Source organism: Danaus plexippus, chromosome 15, assembly GCF_018135715.1.
Source record: "Danaus plexippus chromosome 15, MEX_DaPlex, whole genome shotgun sequence".
Taxonomy (NCBI): domain Eukaryota; kingdom Metazoa; phylum Arthropoda; class Insecta; order Lepidoptera; family Nymphalidae; genus Danaus; species Danaus plexippus.
In genome coordinates, this window is record NC_083547.1 from 2,335,282 (window position 1) to 2,358,747 (window position 23,466).

General features: G+C 29.3%; 1 protein-coding gene across 1 annotated transcript; it reads right to left on the bottom strand.

The window, feature by feature from the left end:
* Positions 1 to 7,804: 7,804 nt before the first annotated feature.
* LOC116766309 (uncharacterized) lies at positions 7,805 to 16,080 on the bottom strand. Its single transcript, XM_032656129.2, has 2 exons — positions 15,805 to 16,080; positions 7,805 to 8,336 (listed from the first exon to the last, which is right to left on the bottom strand). Exons 1-2 carry the CDS (start codon positions 15,899 to 15,901, stop codon positions 8,200 to 8,202), a joined length of 234 nt encoding a protein of 77 aa, XP_032512020.1. The 5' UTR covers positions 15,902 to 16,080; the 3' UTR covers positions 7,805 to 8,199.
* Positions 16,081 to 23,466: the final 7,386 nt, after the last annotated feature.

Genomic DNA, 23,466 nt, shown 5'->3' on the forward strand with positions numbered 1-23,466 from the left:
AAATATTAGTTTCATTTAAATTTAAACAGATTTACATCACCACCCTTCTAATATTAGTTTACTATTAGTTTCATTTAAATTTAAATAGATTTACATCACCACCTTTCTCAAAGAAATCCTATTTTATTATACATGAGTTTTTCACTTTATACACTATACACAAGAAAGGAAAAAAGTGAAAGCATGTATCAAATCATATTTTTGATATCTATGTATATTCAGCAAACAATACAAAGGTTGCCCGCTGAATGTCATGTAATATAACTGAATATTATTTAAATATCCCAGCGATTTCTTGATTTCATATTATTGAAGTCAGGATAGTTACATCGTAATGCGCGAGGGATTTCTCCGTGAAAGGTCCGACCCGACAGCTAAACGTGTTAGTTCACTTTATTGAATATCGTGAATATGACGGTGTCCCACGAGATTTGGATGCCGAAGGCCGAAGTTTTCGGCGTAGCTTGCATTCTCAGCGGATTTTTTAAGAAAGTTTCTGGATCAGGTAATAGTGTTTTCGCTATAATACATGAAATATATAGTAAATTTATGAAAGTATTTTTAACAGCAACGTTCTTTTAAACCACTGAGAACTCGATTAAAATATCAACTTTATTTAAAACTGTTAAAGCATCTACTATTACAGATAATAATTGTGAAAGAAATTCATATAATGCAAGCCATATGAGCCATGTTAAATTCTAGAAACGTCGAAAGACAAAAAAACATACTAAAATGACGGAGCGACATTTTCCTGGTCATACTTTGAGAACATAAAGCACTAGTGAATGTTGAATACAAACAATAATATCCAACTTATATATGAAAATCTAATATATGGTCTGTTTATTAGCAATAAACAAAAGTTTGTTATTACAATAAAAGTTACGAACAAATGTTCACATTTCACAAATAAACTTATTAAATAAAATGAAATACGCGACCGATAACTCAGAGCGCGACGGGAAAGTTCGCGAAACAATAACAGCCTCCATATTTCACTGCTATCGAAGTTCTCTTACTTCGATCTGTGCCATATTTGGAAAGCATGTGGCATTTAACGATTGATATTTGTAAAAGTTAAACCTAGAACATACATCTTAGTGAGGAGAAATTAAAATTAATATCGTAATATCGTTAACCGTCGCCCGACGTGGCCATTTGATACACATATTTTCTTTAAAAAATATTTAATTTATAAATATAGGCAGCGAAATCTAAATAGTGTGACGTAATGCTTTGTAAAAAACAAAAATTTTATTCAGCTTTACTTTTGGACATATTTGTAAAAAGACATTGAACAGTATAATAAAATGTAACAAAATGGCTCTCTGGAATTGTAAGTATAATATATTTTCATTATGTTAATTATTTCCTTGGCAGCTTGGACGTCGATACATTTTTTTTATTTAGTGTGTTAGCTGTATTATATGAATAAATTACGTTGGCTCAATTAGCTTGCTCATAAATTATTTGTGATAAATTTTGTAATTAACTTCGAAGTTTTACGTTCATAATATTGTAATCTTTTTGAAAAATTCTACGAAAAACCATCGTGTTATATACTTATATCACAATACGTCGTATACACATCAATATATTTGATAAAAACCAAATTGTTGAGTTCTCTGGCAAATTGAAGTGTAATTTTAAAGGTCTTCGTTTTCTTGAAATGTTTTAAACTATCTTTACGGGTGACTACAAATAAAATACAATAAGAAAAAAAATATCCGCACTTTAGATCATTCATATGAAACAAGCCTCTCATTCTAATTCTTATTCTTATATATTTTTTGTTCATTTGCAATATATTGTTAACCCTTCCTCACGAATGTTCATTCCTCTTGACTTTTCATTGTTACTATATTCATAAATATCCATGTTAATGGTTTTTCATTCCTATTTTTGCTTCCATTTCATTAGCAAAAAATACGTTATGTTTTATTTTAAGTGTATTTTTTTTATCTGAATAGTTATAAATAATGAACTTGTATTTTTACCTTATATACTTGTATTTATACATTTTGAATATAGAATACCTAAGGATCACATAAAATTATCAGCAATATTGACATTTAGAAAGCAATTAAGATAAATCCCCAGTGGAGCTGGCAACATTATCCGAGGTCCCTGCGCTGCTTCGTTATTAATGGGATAATAGTGGAAGCAGAATTCTAGTGCTTGTTATCAAGAATATGCTACGAAGGAGAATATTCAAACATACTAAGCTATGCAAGTTTAATTGGAAACTATTGAGATTTTTATTGTAATCAAAGTCACAAACATCAGACTGAGGTGTTTAAATATTAAACTGTTAAAATATTGTTACTTGGATACGGTAACGATATAAAAAAACTCAAGTACGGGCTCAGGTTTCTAAAGGTTCGGAAAAGTTCCAACGTCATTACAATACTCGGCAAAAGATTAAGCCCAAGTTGAGGTATTCAAAGTGGGCGACCCTTCGAATAGCCCATAAAAATGTAGCTTCTCTTTATTGGATATCTGAATATAGAGCCGCGAGCCATCTGTCCTGAAATATTGTTAGGGCTGTGAAATTTAAATTTTTAGACCTTTTATCGAAATAAATTTAAGTATTGAAGCGATCGTAAATTTCTTATCCCGTTTCTCATTTATCTTAGTTCCATCAATTACTCCTTGCTGTTGATGTGAACAATATAGTTTTTGTCCCCTCCTAAGTTCGATACTTCCATCAAAGTTTGCATTGACAAAGAGTACCGATAAAACTTTGATGTCTCTGCAAAATTCACTGAAAGATATCTGGTATCGCTATGATAAATTGACGTAGTTGAGCGATTCAATGGACTCCATCTTATCTTTTATCTTCATTATATAGTCTTGAATTTTATTACTTTAAACGAGCATCTGTCAAGAAGTATATAAATATGTGTAGATTCAAAAACAAAGTGCGCTATATGTCATCCACGCAACAATTTTTCTTAATATTATAACTCAATTTCGTTATATATTTTCATACAATCTGGTACATCTACCAAACCTTTTTTGACTAGTCGCTGTAAAATTAAAGAATTGACACAAAGATATTCTACAATAATATCTAAGATGTTCTAGTATTTTCATTTAAATGAGTCTAAGATTTTTGCATTTCACTATGTGTTTTTAGTTGCATTTAAACGAATATATTTTGGTCAGGTTTGAAAATCTATTTTAATTTATAAAAAATTCTACAACTTTTTAACAGTATTAGTTTTTGTATTATTCTATAGCTACATTAAAAAAAATGACAAATTTTGTCTATTTTAAAGTAGTATGAAAAAAAAGATTTTAACTTAAAAAGATATGAATACCCTTCATGTCTTTTAAAGTATCTTTTATAATTTTAGCAAAGGAATCCTGCCCCTGTCGAGTGGTAGCGAAATGCATACAATTTTCTCACAGGCTCCAAAGACAATACCATATCACAAAGTCGCGGGGAGCAAAGTAAGAGTTTGTCTGACAAGTACCGGCAACGCAAACATGAACAAGCGAGTAAAGCGAGCTTGGCATAACGTGTGAACGTGAAAAGGTCTCCATAGCCTAAAACAAAACAAGCAAAATTCAACACTAAGTTTTACATACGAAGTCTTTTTTAGAACAGCATAATATAACGGAAGAAAGAAGGTAGGTTGCTCAATATTAGTCACATTTATTCTCTCAGTTGGAATGTGGCTGTTCCGTGATATGCTAAGCAAAAGCTAAGCAAACAAGTTGGCTAGGATGCAGGCTTGAGGTTGATGTTATTCAAGATATTATTCAAGCTAGTGCATCTTTAGAAACAACGAAAATATATGGAATTTCAAAGATACATTTACTCCTAATTTTATTTTTAAGGTTTTTATTAGAAATAATCATCACCATTTTATTTTGACTTATACATAAAGATAAACTTTCTTCGTGACCCAAATCAGAAGCATTTTATAAACATATCATTAACACTTAATATAAAATTACAAGAATAATATTGTTTGCATTATTTCAATATGCTAACGTTTTAAGATTACTCCATAGTCAACTAAATAAAGTTAGAAATTGTTTTTGAAATCAATCATAACAACTCTTATACCTAATCAGAACACAGAAAAGTTGATTATAGCAAATAACTAAGAAATAAGAACTTTAAAATACAACACAAAGATTCAAAAGCACGCAAGCTTGAACATCTCAAATTGTGAACTTTTTTCGTGACTTTGCCAAATATTTGATTGATTACTATGTCTGAAGCAATCGCGCCCTCGATAAACTCGCCAACCACTTCATTTACTGGAAGAGCTCGTTGTTTAAACTTCGCGGTACTGATGCTGTTATTTTTGTTTTCGTTTGAAATTCTGACTGTTTACCCTACGGCATCTTTAATTTTGATTTATATATAAATAACAATACGAACTACACAAATTGAAATTAATGGTTTCGTTTTATAATAAAAGTTTTCCAAAATTATAATTGGTATTTTCATTACCTAAAAGTCTTTTAAATAGTCTTATCTACTTTCCATACCTTCGTTTATTGTCGAAATCAATAATTCACGAAGCACTAACCCTCCGCATCGTTTCGCTATTTTGCTGCAAAATAAAACGGTATCTCTATTCAATTTCGTTAAAATTCCTTTCAAAAGACGTGGAGCAGTAAAAAGGAAATTTATTAATCGTACACCAACAACGTTAGCAAAATAAAAAGTATTGATTAATTAAGTGCTGGGTTAGCTGTTTCTTCATTTGTTTTATATTAACTTTGTTCGAATCTAAATAAAAAGAATATTCTCATAAAATCTTAATCCTTTTAACACTCACATCCGTACAGGCCAAAAAGAAATAATTAACATATATCTAAAGAGCTAAGCTTTGTTTGAGCTCGGTATTTTATTGTGTGACCTGGTTTCATTACGTCACGTAATAGCACGAGGTTTGCTTTTAATATTTTCCTCTTTTCGGACCAGAACTCCCTCACCATTGGAGCGTTTATATCACTAATACTGCCATTTTCCCGTTCCTCCGTCACCACGCGTCTCCAGCGATCTATCTTTGGCTTAACTTAATCCTACTAATACGTTATTTTTATAATACTCCCATTGCGACACGTCCATTAGCTGATCCTTTATGAACTACGAGGACCGTTCCGCTTGTCTCTCTGTAAGAATTCACTTTATATTTCCTATGTTCATAATGCATGAAACTAATATAAAGAAGTATATAAGTTAAAAATTATCGTATACCTTAAATATTTTTAGCTGAATTGATCAATATAATTCTAAACCAGCAACTATTAAGTATATGTCAATAAATAATTTGCAATTTTTGACAATTGTTAAATTATTTTAAGATTCTTTTCCTCACAATCTCAGGTAAATGAAAACACTTTAAGGAATAACTTCATCCATTGTTATCTTTATGTATTTTCATTTTGAATTGATAGCATCTGTTTTAGATTATAAACTTATTATCTCATAATTATCTGATACATTAACGGGTATCCGTATAAAATCATTCGTACCACATAAACTTGTAATTGGATAGTGATATAGGTATTACAGTAAAGTAGCGAGACGCTTCAAACTCCATAATCTACAAATCAGGTTCAATTTACGAGTGAAGCATAAACTTGAATGTTTGGAGATAAATTCCGAAGTGTCTGCTTAACCGTGCATCACTTGCATTGATACAAACACCTTGACTAAGCAAGCTTTTACGTTCACAAACACGTCCTTATTATTAAATCTTTAATAAACATTAACATTAAAATACGTTTACTTTGCTACTCTTACACGATTTATCGTGCTTTAAAAATATGTTCAAGAGAACTATATTTTTTTTATGTAATCTCAAGGACATTTTTTATGTCACGTCGATGCAAAAGTCCTGCTTGATGGTGAACGGTCACCGTAGTGTACGAACGCTTGAAATACCAGGGGTTTAATTTTGCAGGTGGCCGAAACTTCAAATACCTGTTTCACTAGGTAAATCATCATAATTAAACAAAATAACTTTTCTATCATAAACGATATGAGATTACACAAAATAAATTATAACTCAAAAAAATCTAAAAAAAATTTAGAATGGACTTTTATAACATATAAATTAAAATAATAAAATTTCGTTAAGGTACTCACCTTAATATTGGGTTAGTTCTTAATCAGACTTTCGAGAAATTTATATAAGATTCGCAATTTTCTACATCTGCACACAAGCAAAGAAGCTTGTACAAAATCAAAGTAGCATAAGCATCAAAATATAAAACTCTTAAAATTCCGATCTAAGTTTATAATCAATCAAAATTATAAAACCATTCTCATTATACCGCTACCTTCCGTAACATAAAGCTCTCAGGTGAACACAGAACACATAACTAGAATTCAATTAAGATATAGGTATGGTATAAAGAGGAGCTAGATTGCCACTTGGCCAGATTACATCAGAACATTTCAATTTTCACCCTCCATACAGCTTTCCTATAAAACACGAGCTGAACAGATTTACATCAAGTATTAGTAGAGCTTTAACAAGTAGATGAGCTATAATAAGCCGATAAAAGCGTAATTATTGCCTACGTTTCGTTTGTGCTTACCATTCCCGAAGGGTTATAAATAAATTGAATTGAATTCCCAATGAAACGTTCTTATTATATATTATTTAAATACCCATCATTCACAGTAAATATAAACCGAATAAATATAAATTCATTTCAATACGCAAAACTATTGCAAATATATAAATATTATTACATATGTACAAATATTACATTTCATATCGCAATATTCACAATTGCATTGTTTTCGAAGCAAACATATGTAAGGAGAGAAAATTGTTTGTTTTTTTACACAAAAACTTCTATTCTTATCATAATTTGCTTCTACGAAGATAAACCATTAGCATACGTCTAAAACTAAGTTCATATCCACATATATCATTGGGAAGCAGCTATTGCATACTTTAAATAATACGATTAAGTTATACACAGCTTATATAAGTATGGGTATCTTCAGTAGGTTAAAGTATTTATTTATAAAATATATATCGCTAATATTAAATTAATTTGGATCAGCCTTACTGCGCGAATAGTTTTAATTAAAATCGGCCGAACGTATTTGCGAGCTCGACGTTTTGACGCGCAATGAACGTCGAAACTATGTAAATACAGCCTCGACTTTATTGAACATACGTACATTACAGCCAGCTTAAAATGAACTGTTTATAAAACCATTGAGTAAACTGAAACAAGAGTATAACTAGATTATTAAAATCATAATCGTTTCAACTCTCAGATATTCCTCGTGTTTTTGCAATAACATATGAGAGTATGAGTGAAATGCCTAGTTTATTCCGTAGATCTCAATATAAAATGGGTGAAAAAACCAAAGTTTATTTACTAAGCAGTTCAAATGCTTATTTGAAGTAATATGTTTAAAAAGATGATTCAGGACCTTAGATACGAGGGTGAACAATTAATACTGAGATATATTAATTACTATTGTCTTTGGTAATCCTTAAACATTTTGCTAAATATCATATAATGATCGCCTACAAAGGTTTATAACCAACAAACGCTCTGTCGTAGGTCTTGCCGCCCCAGGGGAGGTAAAGAATATCTCTGGCTGAATTTGGTATAGGATGGGGTGAACAGTTAGATAATAAAGATATCAATTCTCACAATAAACTCACTTTACCCAGCTATAGCCATTAACAAGTCTACGGTTACTTTCATTTCTGCAATCCATTGTTTTTTTTTTTCACCTTTTAATCAAATAATATTTTTTCATGTAATAGAAAATTCTAAATAAATAACATATTTGAAATGAGTTAAAAATACAATTTATTTAAATCGCTTTCAAAATAGGTATATAATTCAAAAACTTTGATAAATATATATATATATATTTATATTTTTTATTATCAATAGTCTGTATGAAATTACGTTTTTATAAATAATATCACAATATTTTTTTTTAAATAAAATATAGGTCTGTTATTTAATGAAAATCATCTACATTTAATTTCCGAATTTTCACATAGATCAACAAGTAACATAAAAATTACATAATCATTTCAGCGAAATACAGAAAATTATTATTCCTTTTTTACGTTGCCATTTAATTACAGACGCATTGAAACCATTACAGCAAATTATCATACAATTTTACCTACGAACAGAAAAAGCTAAACTGCTTTAATGGTAGGTTATTACGGCTTTTTATTTTGGTTGTTTTGTTACTAGCGAGATTTTCCCTTGGGGTCGTTTTTTGTTCTTGTCTCGAAGTAATTTCTTTTCGAATCCGTACACAGAGTAATACGGTAGTGGCATCACAGTTGAGGATACTGGCAGAAGATCTGAAAATAAAACGTCTTTTTAAATCATTTATATTAATATAATCCAAACAAACCCTTCTGGAGCGGTTGAGAATTATAAACATGTTTCTCGTAATGTATATATATATCTCGAGAATGTGTGACAGAAAAAGGGTGTTTCAATACAAGGACTTTTGATATCCAGTATAAAAATACATAATTTAACGAAGGTTATAAAGTTCAAACAAAAATTTATGTGCACATGTAATAAGTGTTGAAGTTTTTAGCTATGATTTGAAAACCAAGATTTTAAAATATTAATTTCAATTGAGGGTCCAAATGCCTATTAAAATAAGCTAGAAAGTGTGTAATCAACGACTATAGTCAGAACCTATCGGACTATCTCTATGACCAATTTGAGATCTCCACACCTGACCAATCTTGACTTGGCCACCGCAGGAGAGAGGAGTTGTTTTCGTTGAGCATTAAGTAAGCTGAGAAAATGGCCATTAAGGTGGATATTGTCCAGGGCTAGGATTTTCCAAATCTGCTAAAGAGAAAAACGTGAAGGCCTTTTATGCACTTAATCCTTTTATGTGTCTGCCATGCTGCCATGTTGAGAGTGGTGGAGTCAATACCCCGGCTCGCCTGGGTATTCTGGATGCCCTAATTAACAACCTCTCACTTACACTCTTGATAAGCATGATAGTTGGCTGCGAGAAATGTTGGGTAGCATCCTTCTACGAGCTGGTGATTCCCACAAAGGATGCCGCGAAGCGGGAAAAGGAATGAGTTTCGTCAGCTGACCCGCTCCATAGAGGGAAGCTGCAAGAAGGACGCCCGCCCCTCAAGCTGTAGTGTTAGAGTGGTCATGAGCCCCTCCTCAACTAACACCATTGTTTTGGTATTTTGTTACTATGTTTCTATTTGTTTTGTTTTTTGTTACTCTGTTTCTATCTATTCAAAATTCCCGTTTATGCCACCTGGCCCAGTGGTTTGTTCGAGTGATTTTTTTTCAAAGTTTAAAAAGAGATTCAGTATACTTTCACTACATAATCCCAAAAAAAGGAATATACATCTGCATTGCTATTTATTTTTGTAAGGTCTGAACATATTTGAATAAAATTTTTTGCTGTGTTATTTTAAGGCAACTTTTACTGTGGTCAGTAAAAAAACAGACATAATATTGAGCATATGTAAAAGAATGCATATGTTGAACTATGTACACTCACATATCCAGATACGGATTAATATTTAACTATTTTCATGAATATATACATTGAAGTACAATTATGACAAAATAGAAATTTTAAACAAGCCATAAAACAGAAGCGATCGGTCTGTTACCGGGACAGAATTAAAAAACTGTTTGTTTGTATGAAACCTTCACATATTCGAACTGTTTATTTCCCTCGGAAGCAAACATGCTGCCCCATGGAATAATGAAATGGAAAGATATAAGCGGGCATGAGAAAAATATTTGTGTCGAATGTTTTTTGATTTTCTCAACGTAAACCTTTTTATTTCAAATGCTAAATTATATAGTTGTCCACATTTACGGAGAGAAAAATATTTCATATTGTCATCAACCATTACAGTGTAGAAATTCAAAATAAGCGGGAATATTAAAATTGTGAAAGAGAGTGAGGAATAAAAAATACTTCTTTATTTTTCAAGCGAACATCAAATTTCCATCTCAAATATTCAATAAATTATATTTAAGTGTAAGTATTAAAAACATCTAAAACCAACGAATTTTAAGTAATAAACAGTTTATTTTTGTTAAAAGTTTTAGGAAATAAATAAAATATTTTAACAACAATAGTATTAACAAATATATCTTTATAAAAATATATCCTGATTGTTGGAAGCTGGTACAACAGGAACTTAAACGTTTTAATGTTTTAACAGCTACTGGTAATTCTGCTATACCCAAACTTCAGCGATGCGAACGTTTCAGCTTTGTAAATTGAATATTGTTGTTTTTAAAGTTTTACTCGCTCGTGAAAGTTTTTATTGCTTAACTTCCTGAAACTTAATACTATATGCACTATTAAATGTTTACTTATTAACATGTATGTTTGATATTAACTGGTACAACTTCCCACCGGTTGTAGCCAACTTTTCGTATATAACTACTTGAATGCACTGTAGTGTTTTATTGTTAATAACTTAATTCTAAGTATGAAGTATACAGAAATAATTTTCTATTAGAAGTGTTGAATTGGGAATTTTTGTGACAAGAAATAAATTCAAAATAAATAACGAAGGAAAGAAAAATCCACAATACGAACAAAATGATGTTTTTTTTTTCATTGTTTTTCAAATCACTTTAACATTTTTGAAATGTCAATAGCGTAATTATTTATATATACATACGTATGTTAATGTACGAGTATGTTTAACAAGGCACGCATGCATTAAAAATGCTTGTTTTAATTAAGGACTTTCGCGAATACTCATTTAATTAATGTTAAGTTATTCGGATTATGATGCAATATAAAAAAAATATTCATTTGTAAATATAAACGGGTAGAATATTAATGTACTGACTATTTCTTCGTTAATACTTCTTGTGTCGTAATAGGGCGATATAAATCCTGCAGGTAATTTCTTAGTCTAGATTATTTACATTAAGTCAATCGTAAGTAAAGAACAAGTAGTTGCTGTAGTTACAAAATGACAAAACCCAATATAAATTGGTTATAGCTTTTAGAATATCTATTTATATCTATTTTAGAATATCTATTTATGGATATATATCTTTGACAGTGCTTGCGATTTGCAACCCAGGTGTAGGTTTAAGAGACTCCTATCTAACGCGCGTTTATCAGTCACCTCCAACGTCCAAGCTCCTCTCTCTATCTATCCAAATTTGAAACGAACCTACTAGGGTGACCTTCGAAGCATGTTCTAAGAATAAGTGGATGTTAGTTCTAGATAGGCTCATGTTTTTTAGGAGTTTGTAGAGAGATTTAGCTGTTATACTTCTCGCTCCCACTTCTACCGCATACAAATTTACTACAAAACTATTCCTAGTGCGTTCGTCAGCGAGTTCTTAATAGTTATAGACCTTGATTAGATGGTCTTTGTGGATGTTGGTTTCCCGAGGAACCATAGCCTCTATTATCACAACGTGCTTTAAAATTCGCGAATAAATAAATATGTCTGGTCTGGAGGACGACGCATAAATATCCTTTGGGATTTTGTATTGTTTCTCATACGTATCCATCATTATAGTCTAATCCGAAGCCACTTTAAGGATAGACTATAAGGATAGAGTAGATCATTAATGATAATTACTAACAAAGGCATGATTTGTATAATAAGATCAAAGTATTAATTTTTTGTCAAATGCACAAGGGATATCTTTTAGTTTTTTCATGATTAAAAATAAGTAAGAACTAAGACTATAAAAGAAAATAATCAAATTTATTAATACAAAAACCAGGATTTATAAAGTAAAAATGATGATTTTAAGGTTCTATATTATGAAATTTCGATTGTATAAGAAATATAATACATTTTCTTTCATATATTAATTGATTATGATATCAAACAGTGAAAATTTAGAAGGTATAAGAAAATTTTTGACTTTGAAAAAAAGTCTCTTTATAGGAATAAGTTAACTATGTCCTGATATAGCAAAATAACTTTACATCAATTTGAAATCATTTTTTGTATAATAATCGACATCCCTATTTTTAATCCACATTTTATTATATTTTATAGGCATTTTTAATGTTGGAGTTTTTCAATAACAGAATAACCATCTTTACTTACGATTCGATGAAATTAAATTTCAATCATTCTTTCTAAAAAGGTCCCTATCTGTAATAAAATTTAACTTCTATATTAGGCCTTGAATTTTGTCAGATTGACAGATCGAATTATAATACTAAATCGAGACAACAAAAAAAAAAGGTTGTATATGGCTAAATCTGAACCAGGCTAAGTAACATGTGTAAAGAATAATGTTGTATTTTGTTCAATAAAAAATAATGTTGTAGAATGATGTAAGAGTCAACAATTTTACATTTATTTATTAATATTCAATAAAACAAGCGTTGAAATACCTTTGGATATCTGAGATATTCCTAGAATATTCCACCGACTACTATTCTTTTGAAATAACAACATATGAATTGAAGTTCTATTAGAAATAGAAGATTAAAATTTAACAACAATCCTAACAACACCCAGGGATTACAATGTACATATGTGTATTGCTAGGATTAAGTGCTAATGGATAAAGAGGTATTATAATATTGGGCAAAGAGCGTCGTAGATATTTTAATCCCAATGTGAATAATTTTAGAACCTCTATTTGATAAATAATTAAATGGCGACTGCAAAAAGAAATGGCTTCAATCATCATCTTTTGAAGGCATAATTAATTTTGCACGTACAAAATGTTTAAAGTAAGTAGCATCGCATTTATAATTTAAATAAAAGAAACTCATTTGTCAAAAACAGTTGTATCTTTAAAAAAATTATACAAATGAAAGATAAAAAAGATATCAATATTCCAATTTAACGGTTCAATATGATAATAATAATAATAGGTCTATTTTTGAATTTCTCAAACATATTTCATTCTATACAAATAATTTTGCGTTTTGCTGTAGAATGGGGACAGGTTGTGAATGTTTGTGACATAAGAACTCCTTGGGCATTCTTGACCGTGGCCCACAGGCACAAGGCCGGCTGCATTTACCGTAGCTCTAACTGCACTCGCGCCTCGACAGAGCTATGATAACCTTCAGAAATTATTGTTTGTCTTTCAAAAGAAGACAACATCACGTGATTAAATTAAATCACTTTATTGTTTGATATAATATATTGTTTTATTTATAATTTTTAATTATTAATCATAAACAAAATTTTTGTTCAATCGTCAAGTATTTCTATCCTTGTTATCTTAATGGTATAGTAATAGCATTATTACATTTTACTTTATATATTAAAATGAACTATTAATTTAATAAACACAGTGTCTATAAGATAATTTTTAGGTACTTTATCTTTACTAGTTAATTCAATGACGTCATTATTACTCATACAAACAGACAATAAAGTATAAATGACGTGGGTGTTGTTTTTTAAATGAAGATGAGCCATTATAATAATTAAATTAAAATAAAACATGATATCGAATAAATATATGTTGTTTCTTTATTTTATGTTCGCTTCTTTAGCCGGCGGGCTTCTCATTACTTGTTCCTGTTTATAAACGTCACTCAAACAACATATTAAAAGATAATTGAAATCAATTGTGTTTAAAAGTAATTTACTTTTATATTATAAACGACGGATAGGAAAAAAATAAATAGGTCATATTAAATTGCTAAGAAAAATCTCCATTATCTAGATTATATCAAAAGTAAAAAAACGTAACCCCTTGGATACACGGCAAAAAAGAGTATATCTTGCCTTCCACAGTTTGACATATTTAAATTCACACCTACATAAACTTAATTTTAATAGTATGTATAAATGTATATTGTATACTCTTATACTGAAAAATTTTTCAAAACCTTTACCCAAAACAGGTTGCTGCTAAACAACGCTCAACGTGGTTTTACACAGCCATTTGTTCCGCGTGATGTGACATTTTTAACTATCACGTGAGCTAGCCATCGGTGAATCGGATAGAATACGTCACGTAGAATTGAAATAACCGCCGGCTGTTGCCTGCATTTTAGAATTGTTTCCCTGTCACGCTACTGATTGATACAATATGTATGAGGGTACGATATAGAGCCCGATTAGCGAATTGTAACGTGAGATAAATATACCAATTTTAGTGATTGTTGTAATTAGTTGATTGCTGATTTGGTACTACTTCTACATATTTGCATTTTCAAAATAAACATTTTCCGAAAATTTCAATATTTATCCGTATGTTATATTTATTACAATTTTATGACTTGGGCTGAACTTTGAATTTGGTGGAATCGTATGAACGAAAACAAATCTGTTAAGGTTAAAAAGAAAACAATGTATTTTATAAGGGTTTCTTAGAAACTGATATAACTCATACATTTATTATAATATATGCTTGTATTTCTTTTCTCTACTTCTAGGTAATTTAGAAATACGTGAACTATTGCAACAAAGAAATCAAACTCACTGAGTTGGAGATTCAATTTTCACTTGCATCGCGTCTGCAGTTTATTAGTAAAAGAAAAGAAAAAATTGCTTACGAACCAAATTTTAGAGCGAATATTATATGAATAGTCACATTAGGTACTCTTAGTTAAATTAATTTCTTGAATGTATAAATAATGCCAAGCGACTAAAATTACCCTAAAAAAGAAACGTAATCTAGATGAGCGTAAAAAAAAATGTGTTACAATACCGAAATCGAATACAATATATGCTTTTGTTTTGGATTTAGATGAAGATTATTATGAAACTTGATTTGTTAGTAAAGGTTCATAAAAATGGTTCGTCTATTTCAGCGGGGCGCTATGTAACCTGAGCCGTTTTTGCAATACACGCTTTCATGTTTCCTTTGAATAATGTTGCCATATAAAATTGTTTTTAATAATTTGTTGTAATCTAAGCTTTACCTTTTCACATAAATAAATAAACATCGGGTTATCAATGCGTTAGGTAATATTAGAGTTAGTTTGTAATTATATTTTGGATATTATTTAACTAAAATATGCCTCTAGTGAAATAAATAATAATTTATTTTAAACTAATTGATTTAAAACCCGTATATTTTTATCTATCGGAATTTTGACTCCTATACCAGTATTATATTTTAATCACCAATAAGCGAATAGATTATCAAATAATAATGCTTTTCTTTAACTATGTAACTCTAATCGATTAACCTAAAATCACCGATGAATGGCTATTGCACTCTTTGAAGCACTTTTAATTTTTATTGAATTATTTGAAAGTGCAGTTACAACCTGCGACGCATGCGCAACTTCAAGGCAACGTACTATATATATTTCGAATATAGCAGTATTATTACTTACTTGTTCACCTTCCACTACTCAAGAAGTGATGTAAAAATAATCGATATATTTTTTTGCATTATTCTATATAAGTCTAATAAGATTAATTAAAATTTATAAGTCACCATCCGAACTAATTGCTATTTAAATATTTATTTTATGAACGATAATTGCCGTCATTTATTTTTATATCGTTATCTTTTGCAATATAAATGACCCATCACACGAACAAACTGCCAATATATTTGTGATCAATACTTATTAGTTTATCCATCGCAATATAAACATTCAATCGAATTGCGAAAAATTTATATCTTTCATTTTTATCTGCTATTCGTGTACCATTTATTTTAAATATACAAACACAAAAAAATATATACAATCACTCAGAAAATATTTAAATGTGGAACAACTGAACAACTGAATTAATTAATCGTTCGTTACATATGAGAACAATAGCGGAAGTATTAAAAAATGATGTTTTTCATGTGACATAATAAAATTTGTAAACTATAATAATTATATATTTATCTCACCGGGTTTCAAAACATTATCAGAGTCGCGCCTGTACAACATGCCGCTGCTCCAGGTGAAAAAATAACCGAACAACATGAGAAACATGTAAAAATTCATTCTTCAAATGGCACGTATATACCAGGATCACAGAACTCGACAGCGGATATATTTCAAACTGTATTTATTTGACAGTGTTCCGTGTCGCGGCGAGCGGTGTACTCGAATAGACTCGAATAAAGTATCGAATGTATCGGTGACATTCTGATACGGCCGGCTGGCATTGCGATATCGAAAATCTAATATGAATACTCTTTTGGTGTAGACATTCTAGGTATACTGTACTCGACATCGTCGACTTCAAGATAATGCCAGATATGCATCTCATAAAATTGAGGAATCTTTGGATTTAAGTCATAAATTTACTTCACAACGCTCTCCCTACCAATGTAAATTCTCTTCATCTCAAATCTTATTTACATAATCTATGGGTGTGATCAATTTAAACTTTTTAACCAGATGCATCGGAAGTTTCATTTCTATTTTGTCATTTTATTTGACATAACACGATGGTTCTAAATATGTATAATGCATATGAATTAATTAAAAAACCTTGGTAAGATCCAAAAAGAGAGAAGCAGTTGTTATTAACTAGCAAATATTTATTATTGCCTTTAACCTCTCCATGTAAAAGGTTTTATTATGTTTGCCCTCCTTCGAATTTGTTGCTGTGTAAATATGATGAACATATTTAAAAACCGAATATATGATCGTATAAAAAACTTTATGATTTCGTTTTTAATAATAAAATAGAATATGTTCATTTCTGTATTTTTTTTATAATTTATTAAAACTCAACATCGAACATACACTCGAAAGCCAAGATATAAAAACATAGTATTCAAAATATAAATATTTTGTATTTAATAATGTCTTTAATACCATTGCAGCATTCTCGAAAATATGTATAATATTTTTATAAAAACAGTTATAATGGAGTAATACCATTTTCGGTTTGAAGCAGATGAGATCATTACGAGCTTACCTACCGTGACTCAACGCGTGGGTGACGATGATACAACGCTTTACAAAAACATCATATTTGAAAAATTATAATAATATTATATAACATTATTATAAAAGTAATTAAATTAATGTCGCTAATAACATTGAGGCTATTATATTGATTATTAATAGGCTCAGCTCCTTTACATTTAAAATATGAATGATAAAAATTGTATTTATGTGAATTTTATAATATCTACCCTCATCCACTTTCATACATGACAGCATAAAGTATGTTTCAAATGCGTTGCTATATTTATTGGTGGGAAAGGTAAAGGTAAAACTTTGTCAACCACAAAAGTACATCAAACAAAAAAGTATTTACAAACAGAACGAAGTTAAATTATGGTCGAAGAATATTCTTTGATAAAAAAATTTCAAGAGAATATTCTTGTATTACTTCTTTATTATTTTTCAATTAAATCCAGTTTCCAGGCACGTAGTCGATAGCGTCAGCGCTTCCTTCTAACATGCCTTCTTAGCGACGCAACTTCTTTGTGAAATACCAACAGAGAGTCTAAGGTATAAGTAGGAATATTTATTTATAATACAAGAGATTCCTTAATAATGAACCTATTCTAAAACTGTGTATAAATATGCAACAATTATATTTTGTAATCTTTTAATGTGCAACCTAAAAATATTCATATTTCAAATTTTGAGTTTTCCTTTGACAAACACTAAGCATAATGAGAAAAATTTTTTTTTGTACACTCGTCATTAATCTTAGTCGTAATTAATTCATAGATAAAATTGTCACGCAATTTTTTTTATGTTTTTAATCAGATTACTGCTTTTTGATTAACCAGAACTTAATTTGAAACTTTGGACAACGGCTGTTTTTTTTTTATTTTATTTTTTTTGTATTACATTTTAATTATTAACTGTTTCCTTTATACTTATATGAGCTTCAAAAACATCGATAATGAATTTCATTGACTTCTTAAGTTGTATCCAATAAAAACCTAGTTTAAATTTATAAAAAAATATTGTCATGTTTTAATTTTTTAAGCTTTATCGATACCGGTTTTTTGATATTTACCAAAAAAGGTTTTAGCTGCTGACGCCTGACCTTAGTAGCTTATAAAGTTCTTTAATTAAAAATGTGGCCGCTATACAAAAGGCTCAGCAACAATGGACAAGCATTTTGTACAATATTAAAAGGAATTTAGGTTTCGTTTTCCCTATATCATTTCTTACAACGCTAAAAATAAATAAATAAATATACATATATATATACACATTTTTAATTTTTCGATATAGAAACTTTTCATTATTTATTTTATCGTTATTTATTTGCTGGTGCTTATTGATTGTGTCATGTATATTACAGAAACGTGCTTTTTATCAAATATCAAAGTAAACATTTTCCACAGCGTTGAATTTAGGAAGATATGAAATGTTATTTTATTATTTCTCTTATAGCTTTCATTTATTATTGATATTATTATCTTAATAATGAGCTAGTAGAAGATTTCAGTAACCCTTTTGCAAACTTGTATTATCAAAATAAATTAAAATAATTATTTAATCACACAATTTTATTTTGATTTTCAAAACCCCTTTTTGCGTCTATTTCTGTTGCCTGATAATTCTTTACATTACATTTTCTTTTTAATAAGCTTAGTATTCAATGATATCTGTTTAGAAAGACTTATTTTTATTATATATAAGAAGTTGATATTTTTGAATATAATTCAATAAATGGACACAATCTCAAACATAACCCACTGACCAAAAACAAAAAAAATAATTATGCTCTAATATTTTTATTTTATAAAAATTTGTCTATCATATGTTGCACATCGGCTACATTGTTATTGTTATGAGTGAAAGCTAATATTATGCTTAAACTAAAATTATTAATGTTTTGAGTAAAAGCTCTATTAAAATCCCCCTACAATGAAAAAAGGTTTTTGATCACAAAGCACGACGCTACGTTTAACGTATTTAAGACATAGTATAGGTATAGAAAAACACACACATGTATTTGTCACATATCACAGATGTATTTGTCCAAACGGTTATCCTGGAACGCTTTGTATTTACTTGATTATACATAATAATGACAATAATAATAATAAAATACGAAAATATTATGTTTGTCTTTAATATTTCCTACGTTATTTACCTTGGTATTAGATAAATCTCTTCCCGTCTAAAATCAAAACATAAAATTCAAAATGGCTGTAAATCCTAAACAACATTATATTTTCTGCAAAGGGAATTTTAGAAAAGTCAGCCTACAACGTGCACATCCATTTCGATTTCAAATCTGACATCCGTTTTTTTTTTTTTGCAAAAATTGTAAAGAAATTTACACTAGACCAAAAAACAGCAGAATATTCATTTTTTTACGTTATAAATATATTTTGTTATTTGTTTTTAATTAAATCGAAACCAAATCTTATGTTTGCACCTTTGCTGGTATATTTTTAACCATTTTTCCCATATTATCTGTGACTACAGGTGCAAATAACAACACTGTGGGGAAGAAGGTCTCCGTTTCACGTATATTATAACCAAGCAAGCAAGATCTCTCAAAATTACAGAAACGTCTCAGCAAGGTGGAGTTTCGATAGTCACCAGCGGGCCTGGAATTCCTTATTAAGTTGGTACTATCCACAGGAAAATGGCTGTCAAGGGAAATAAACCGTGTAGCACTGAACTTATAGTACTATATAATCCAGTTCATAAACACATGAGCGTATATATATAAGTAGATATTATGACGCCACAAACACATTCTACAATTTAATACCTTATAAGTAATATAAATAATTCAATCCAAAACGACTTCCTTAAAATATTTAAATTTATTAGCTTCATAGTTCTTAGATAAAATTATAACAAAACTCTGTTAACCACCAGGAATAAGCTATTCAGAACATATATCGAACATTTTGTAAAATAAATATCTATTCTGTCATTGGAAACAGTGAGCTGGCCCTGTTGAATTTAAAGTTTAAATTAGTTCGTATACGGGGCATTCTCTCTCTCCAAAATGTAATGAAAGCGAACTAACATTTTTATAGGGGTTTCAACGACTCTCGTAGCGGTAGCGAACGTTTTAAGGAATCCTCATCCTATTAGATGCGGCGTAACACATCTCATTTTATCTGCAACAACTATCTTTTTCAGAGAGTGCAACCTTTATTCATTTAAATTGAAGCGTGAAAATAAAGAGACGTATAAAAATGAGACTGGATTCACTCAGTTTTACGAACTTTGTTTTATAGGATAGCTTTATGTAGATAAGACAAAGTTAGTGCATTTGCATTAACAATTTTTAAGTAATTTCCCTAACTACTTTTGACTTTATATTGTGCTTTTGTTATATAGTTAATGATCCAACGTTGGCATTTAGTTTTTCTAATCTAAAAAAAACTTAAAGAAACTGCTGTAAATATATTAAAATATATTACTGTTTTGATACAATCCTAATTTGAAATATATTTTTAGTTTATATATATATATAAGAATGATAAAAAATGTTGGCTTTACAGCCGATATAATATTCTTCATAAATCTCCAAGGCCCTAAACAAACACTTCACACGTAAGACGAATTATCCAAACGTCAATCGATAAAGCGTTAGTTTTTTCTCCAAATATATTTCCAATTTTTCTGGCACACACCGCAAATGTAATAGCGACTATTTTGCGGTTCTTTTTCTATTTTTTACGAGCGTACGCTCGGTATTATGTCGACATGTGGCCAAGAGGTCGGTTATTATTTTTCACACGGCGTTGATTTCACTGCGGTCTGCTGTTTGACTTATCTTTTCTGATTTACGATTTTTTGATCATCGGATATCGAATCTGTCATACTTCAATATATAAATTACATCATTTCCAAATTATTATTATTTTTTTGTTTATTTTAGTCATTTTTCATTTGTGTTTTGTTACTTTATGAATGTTTCTTATACTTTGGAACATTTTCAAACCGTAATAGATTATACATTAATGAAAATAAATGAGAATGACACATTTTACGTAATTAAAAACATACAGGATAGAAAAAAAAAACAGGAGTGATGTTAAAAGAACTGCAGTTGCAATTTGCATACAAAGCGACGTATTTGAGTGGTGCTATATGAATATAATTAGTTATATTAAAGAAGCTTTTAGCTAGTGCGCTATTCGTAAATTCAAACTAGAAATATGAATAAGGCACTTGTTTAGAAGCGAGCATACATTTCATTCGTTATATGTGAATTAAAAGTACTGAGGAGAGGGTCGAATATAGTTGACCCTAGCTTTATAGAAGCTTTCATACTAGGCTTTGGTTCAGATTTGAATATGTATAGGCCAGATGCGAACTATTGGTGCTGTATGGAAATTTTACGACGATAAATAATCATAAAAACATATCTTAATATTATTACTAATAATGTAAGTAATGTTTATAGGAATATATGTACGTAGGCAGAGTAAATTTTATTGACAAGGAACTGTTGTTAAATATATAGGAATTCTAAAGAATTTTCTTTATTTTTTTTTAATAACTCTTAATGATTACATAACGAAAATTAAAGAAGAAGTCTATTAAAGTAATCTGTTCAGCGGTTTGCTTTTGTATTCCTCGTTATTATTTACAGTTCACTAGCATTTTTATATGATAAAAGATATAAGGGTAGGGTTAACTTTTCTTGGCATTTGTCACGATCCAAGTAACTCATGTAAATTTATTCTAAAACTTTATCAGTCTATGTTTTGATAACCAGGACTTAACTATGTAATATGTAAATTTCATCAAATGTTCCGCCAATGAAAAATCTTACGAACATTAATGTCAAAAAGACCAAATTAAAACCTTAACTTTTATACCTTTGTATTATATCATGTCTTTTAACTTAGAATATTTATATAGTACTTTGTATATATAAATTACCTTAGAATGATATTGATGATTCAATTCTAGACTTCAATGCTGCAATCACTTTATTCCGTCAGAATCTTTGTGGTAATTAACCACTATGTTCTGACAAATACTGCCCATTTAAATAAAAATGATGCTAGTGACATTAAAAGTATAAAACAATTTGTGCCAAATTGTTAACAACCGTCCAATACCTCCGTAATAACATTTGTAAAATTAGTAAATTAAATGCTCGTATAATATAATATGTATATATCTGTCTTACATTAATTTGTGTTTGATAATTTACGAGGAAGGTAAAGTTACAGATTTATTAGCTTCTGATTATATTAAACATTACACAAAAAAATTACATTGACTTACTTTTTAATGGAAGTTTTTCTGACATCTGCTCTTAATTACCATGACGTATTCGAAATCAACAGATCTATTTCGTAGATTTGATACCTCAATTTTAATTTACAACCTTTTGTGTCATCTTGAAGTGGTTCATCAGAGGCTCCACACTCGTATTTATTGAAAGCGGATCAAATATTTTCAAAATTCTATGTTTCTTTATCTTTTATTTGTTTTATTTTCTTTCTATACAGAAGCATTGATGTTTTTAATGAATTCACTTAAAATATTAACAAATTAAACTGAAAAAAAAAACTAATAAAACAATTTCCGTAACACGTCATTGTAGTTATAATGAATAATAATTTAATTATTCTCATATTTTGATATAAACTTAGGGATAGAAAATAAAATATTACTATCTTCGCCCATTAGTATCGTTTAAACATAAAGGCATTTCAGGAAACCACGATAAACCGAAACTAAAATGATAATATAGAAAGTAAAGTTCATTTAACCTTTATCACAGAGGGATATTAAGGTCTAACGAAACTGTTTCATCGAGTTGGGATAAAATTTTATTAACTATATAAACAATTTCTGCAAATAAAATGGCAATTCCACGTTCCAGGCAGCGTAAAGAACATTAACAAAGCCTTACATGTAGATTATACAAGAACTAAGAATAGAAATATTGTGTCTGCTCGTGTACTGTAGAAAAAACAGTTGTCTCATGTACATATATTTAAGCTTATCTGCACGTTTTATTTGTTCAGCGAATTCCGAGAAAATTTATAGTCAAGTTGTAATTTATTTTTCAAGTTAAATTTTATTTGAAGTTCACTCATTTCAGAGTAACGTTACATTTTAAATGTATCACTGTAACCAAATAAGATTCTAACATTATTTTAAAACTAGTTTAGAAATATCATTTTATATTTCAAATTAATTATTTGTGTATTAATTTATACATTTCGGTGGTCAAGTCGTTGATCTAGTTTGTAACCGTTTACGTTTAAGATAAAATTATTTTTTATTTAGGCATAATATGAAAGAATTGTGAAATTAAATAAAATAATCGGTGCCTTCCAAGAATCTCTAAAATTAATTAATAAAAAAATGTTTGAATGAATGGTACAAATGTTTTTGTAATAAAAAAATAATAGTTTATTTTAACGATTCGTGAATAAACCAATACGTGTTCTTTTTTTACACAAAAGTAAATTTTTCTTTACCAAAGATAAAAAACTTTACTATGTAAAAGAGGACACTAATCTTAAAATAATATATTTATATTTATGTATAGAAAAAAATATATGTACATTTATAATATATTTATTTAATAATTTCGCTAACATTTTTGTATAGATGTAGAGGAAATCTTAAATTTGATATCTTTT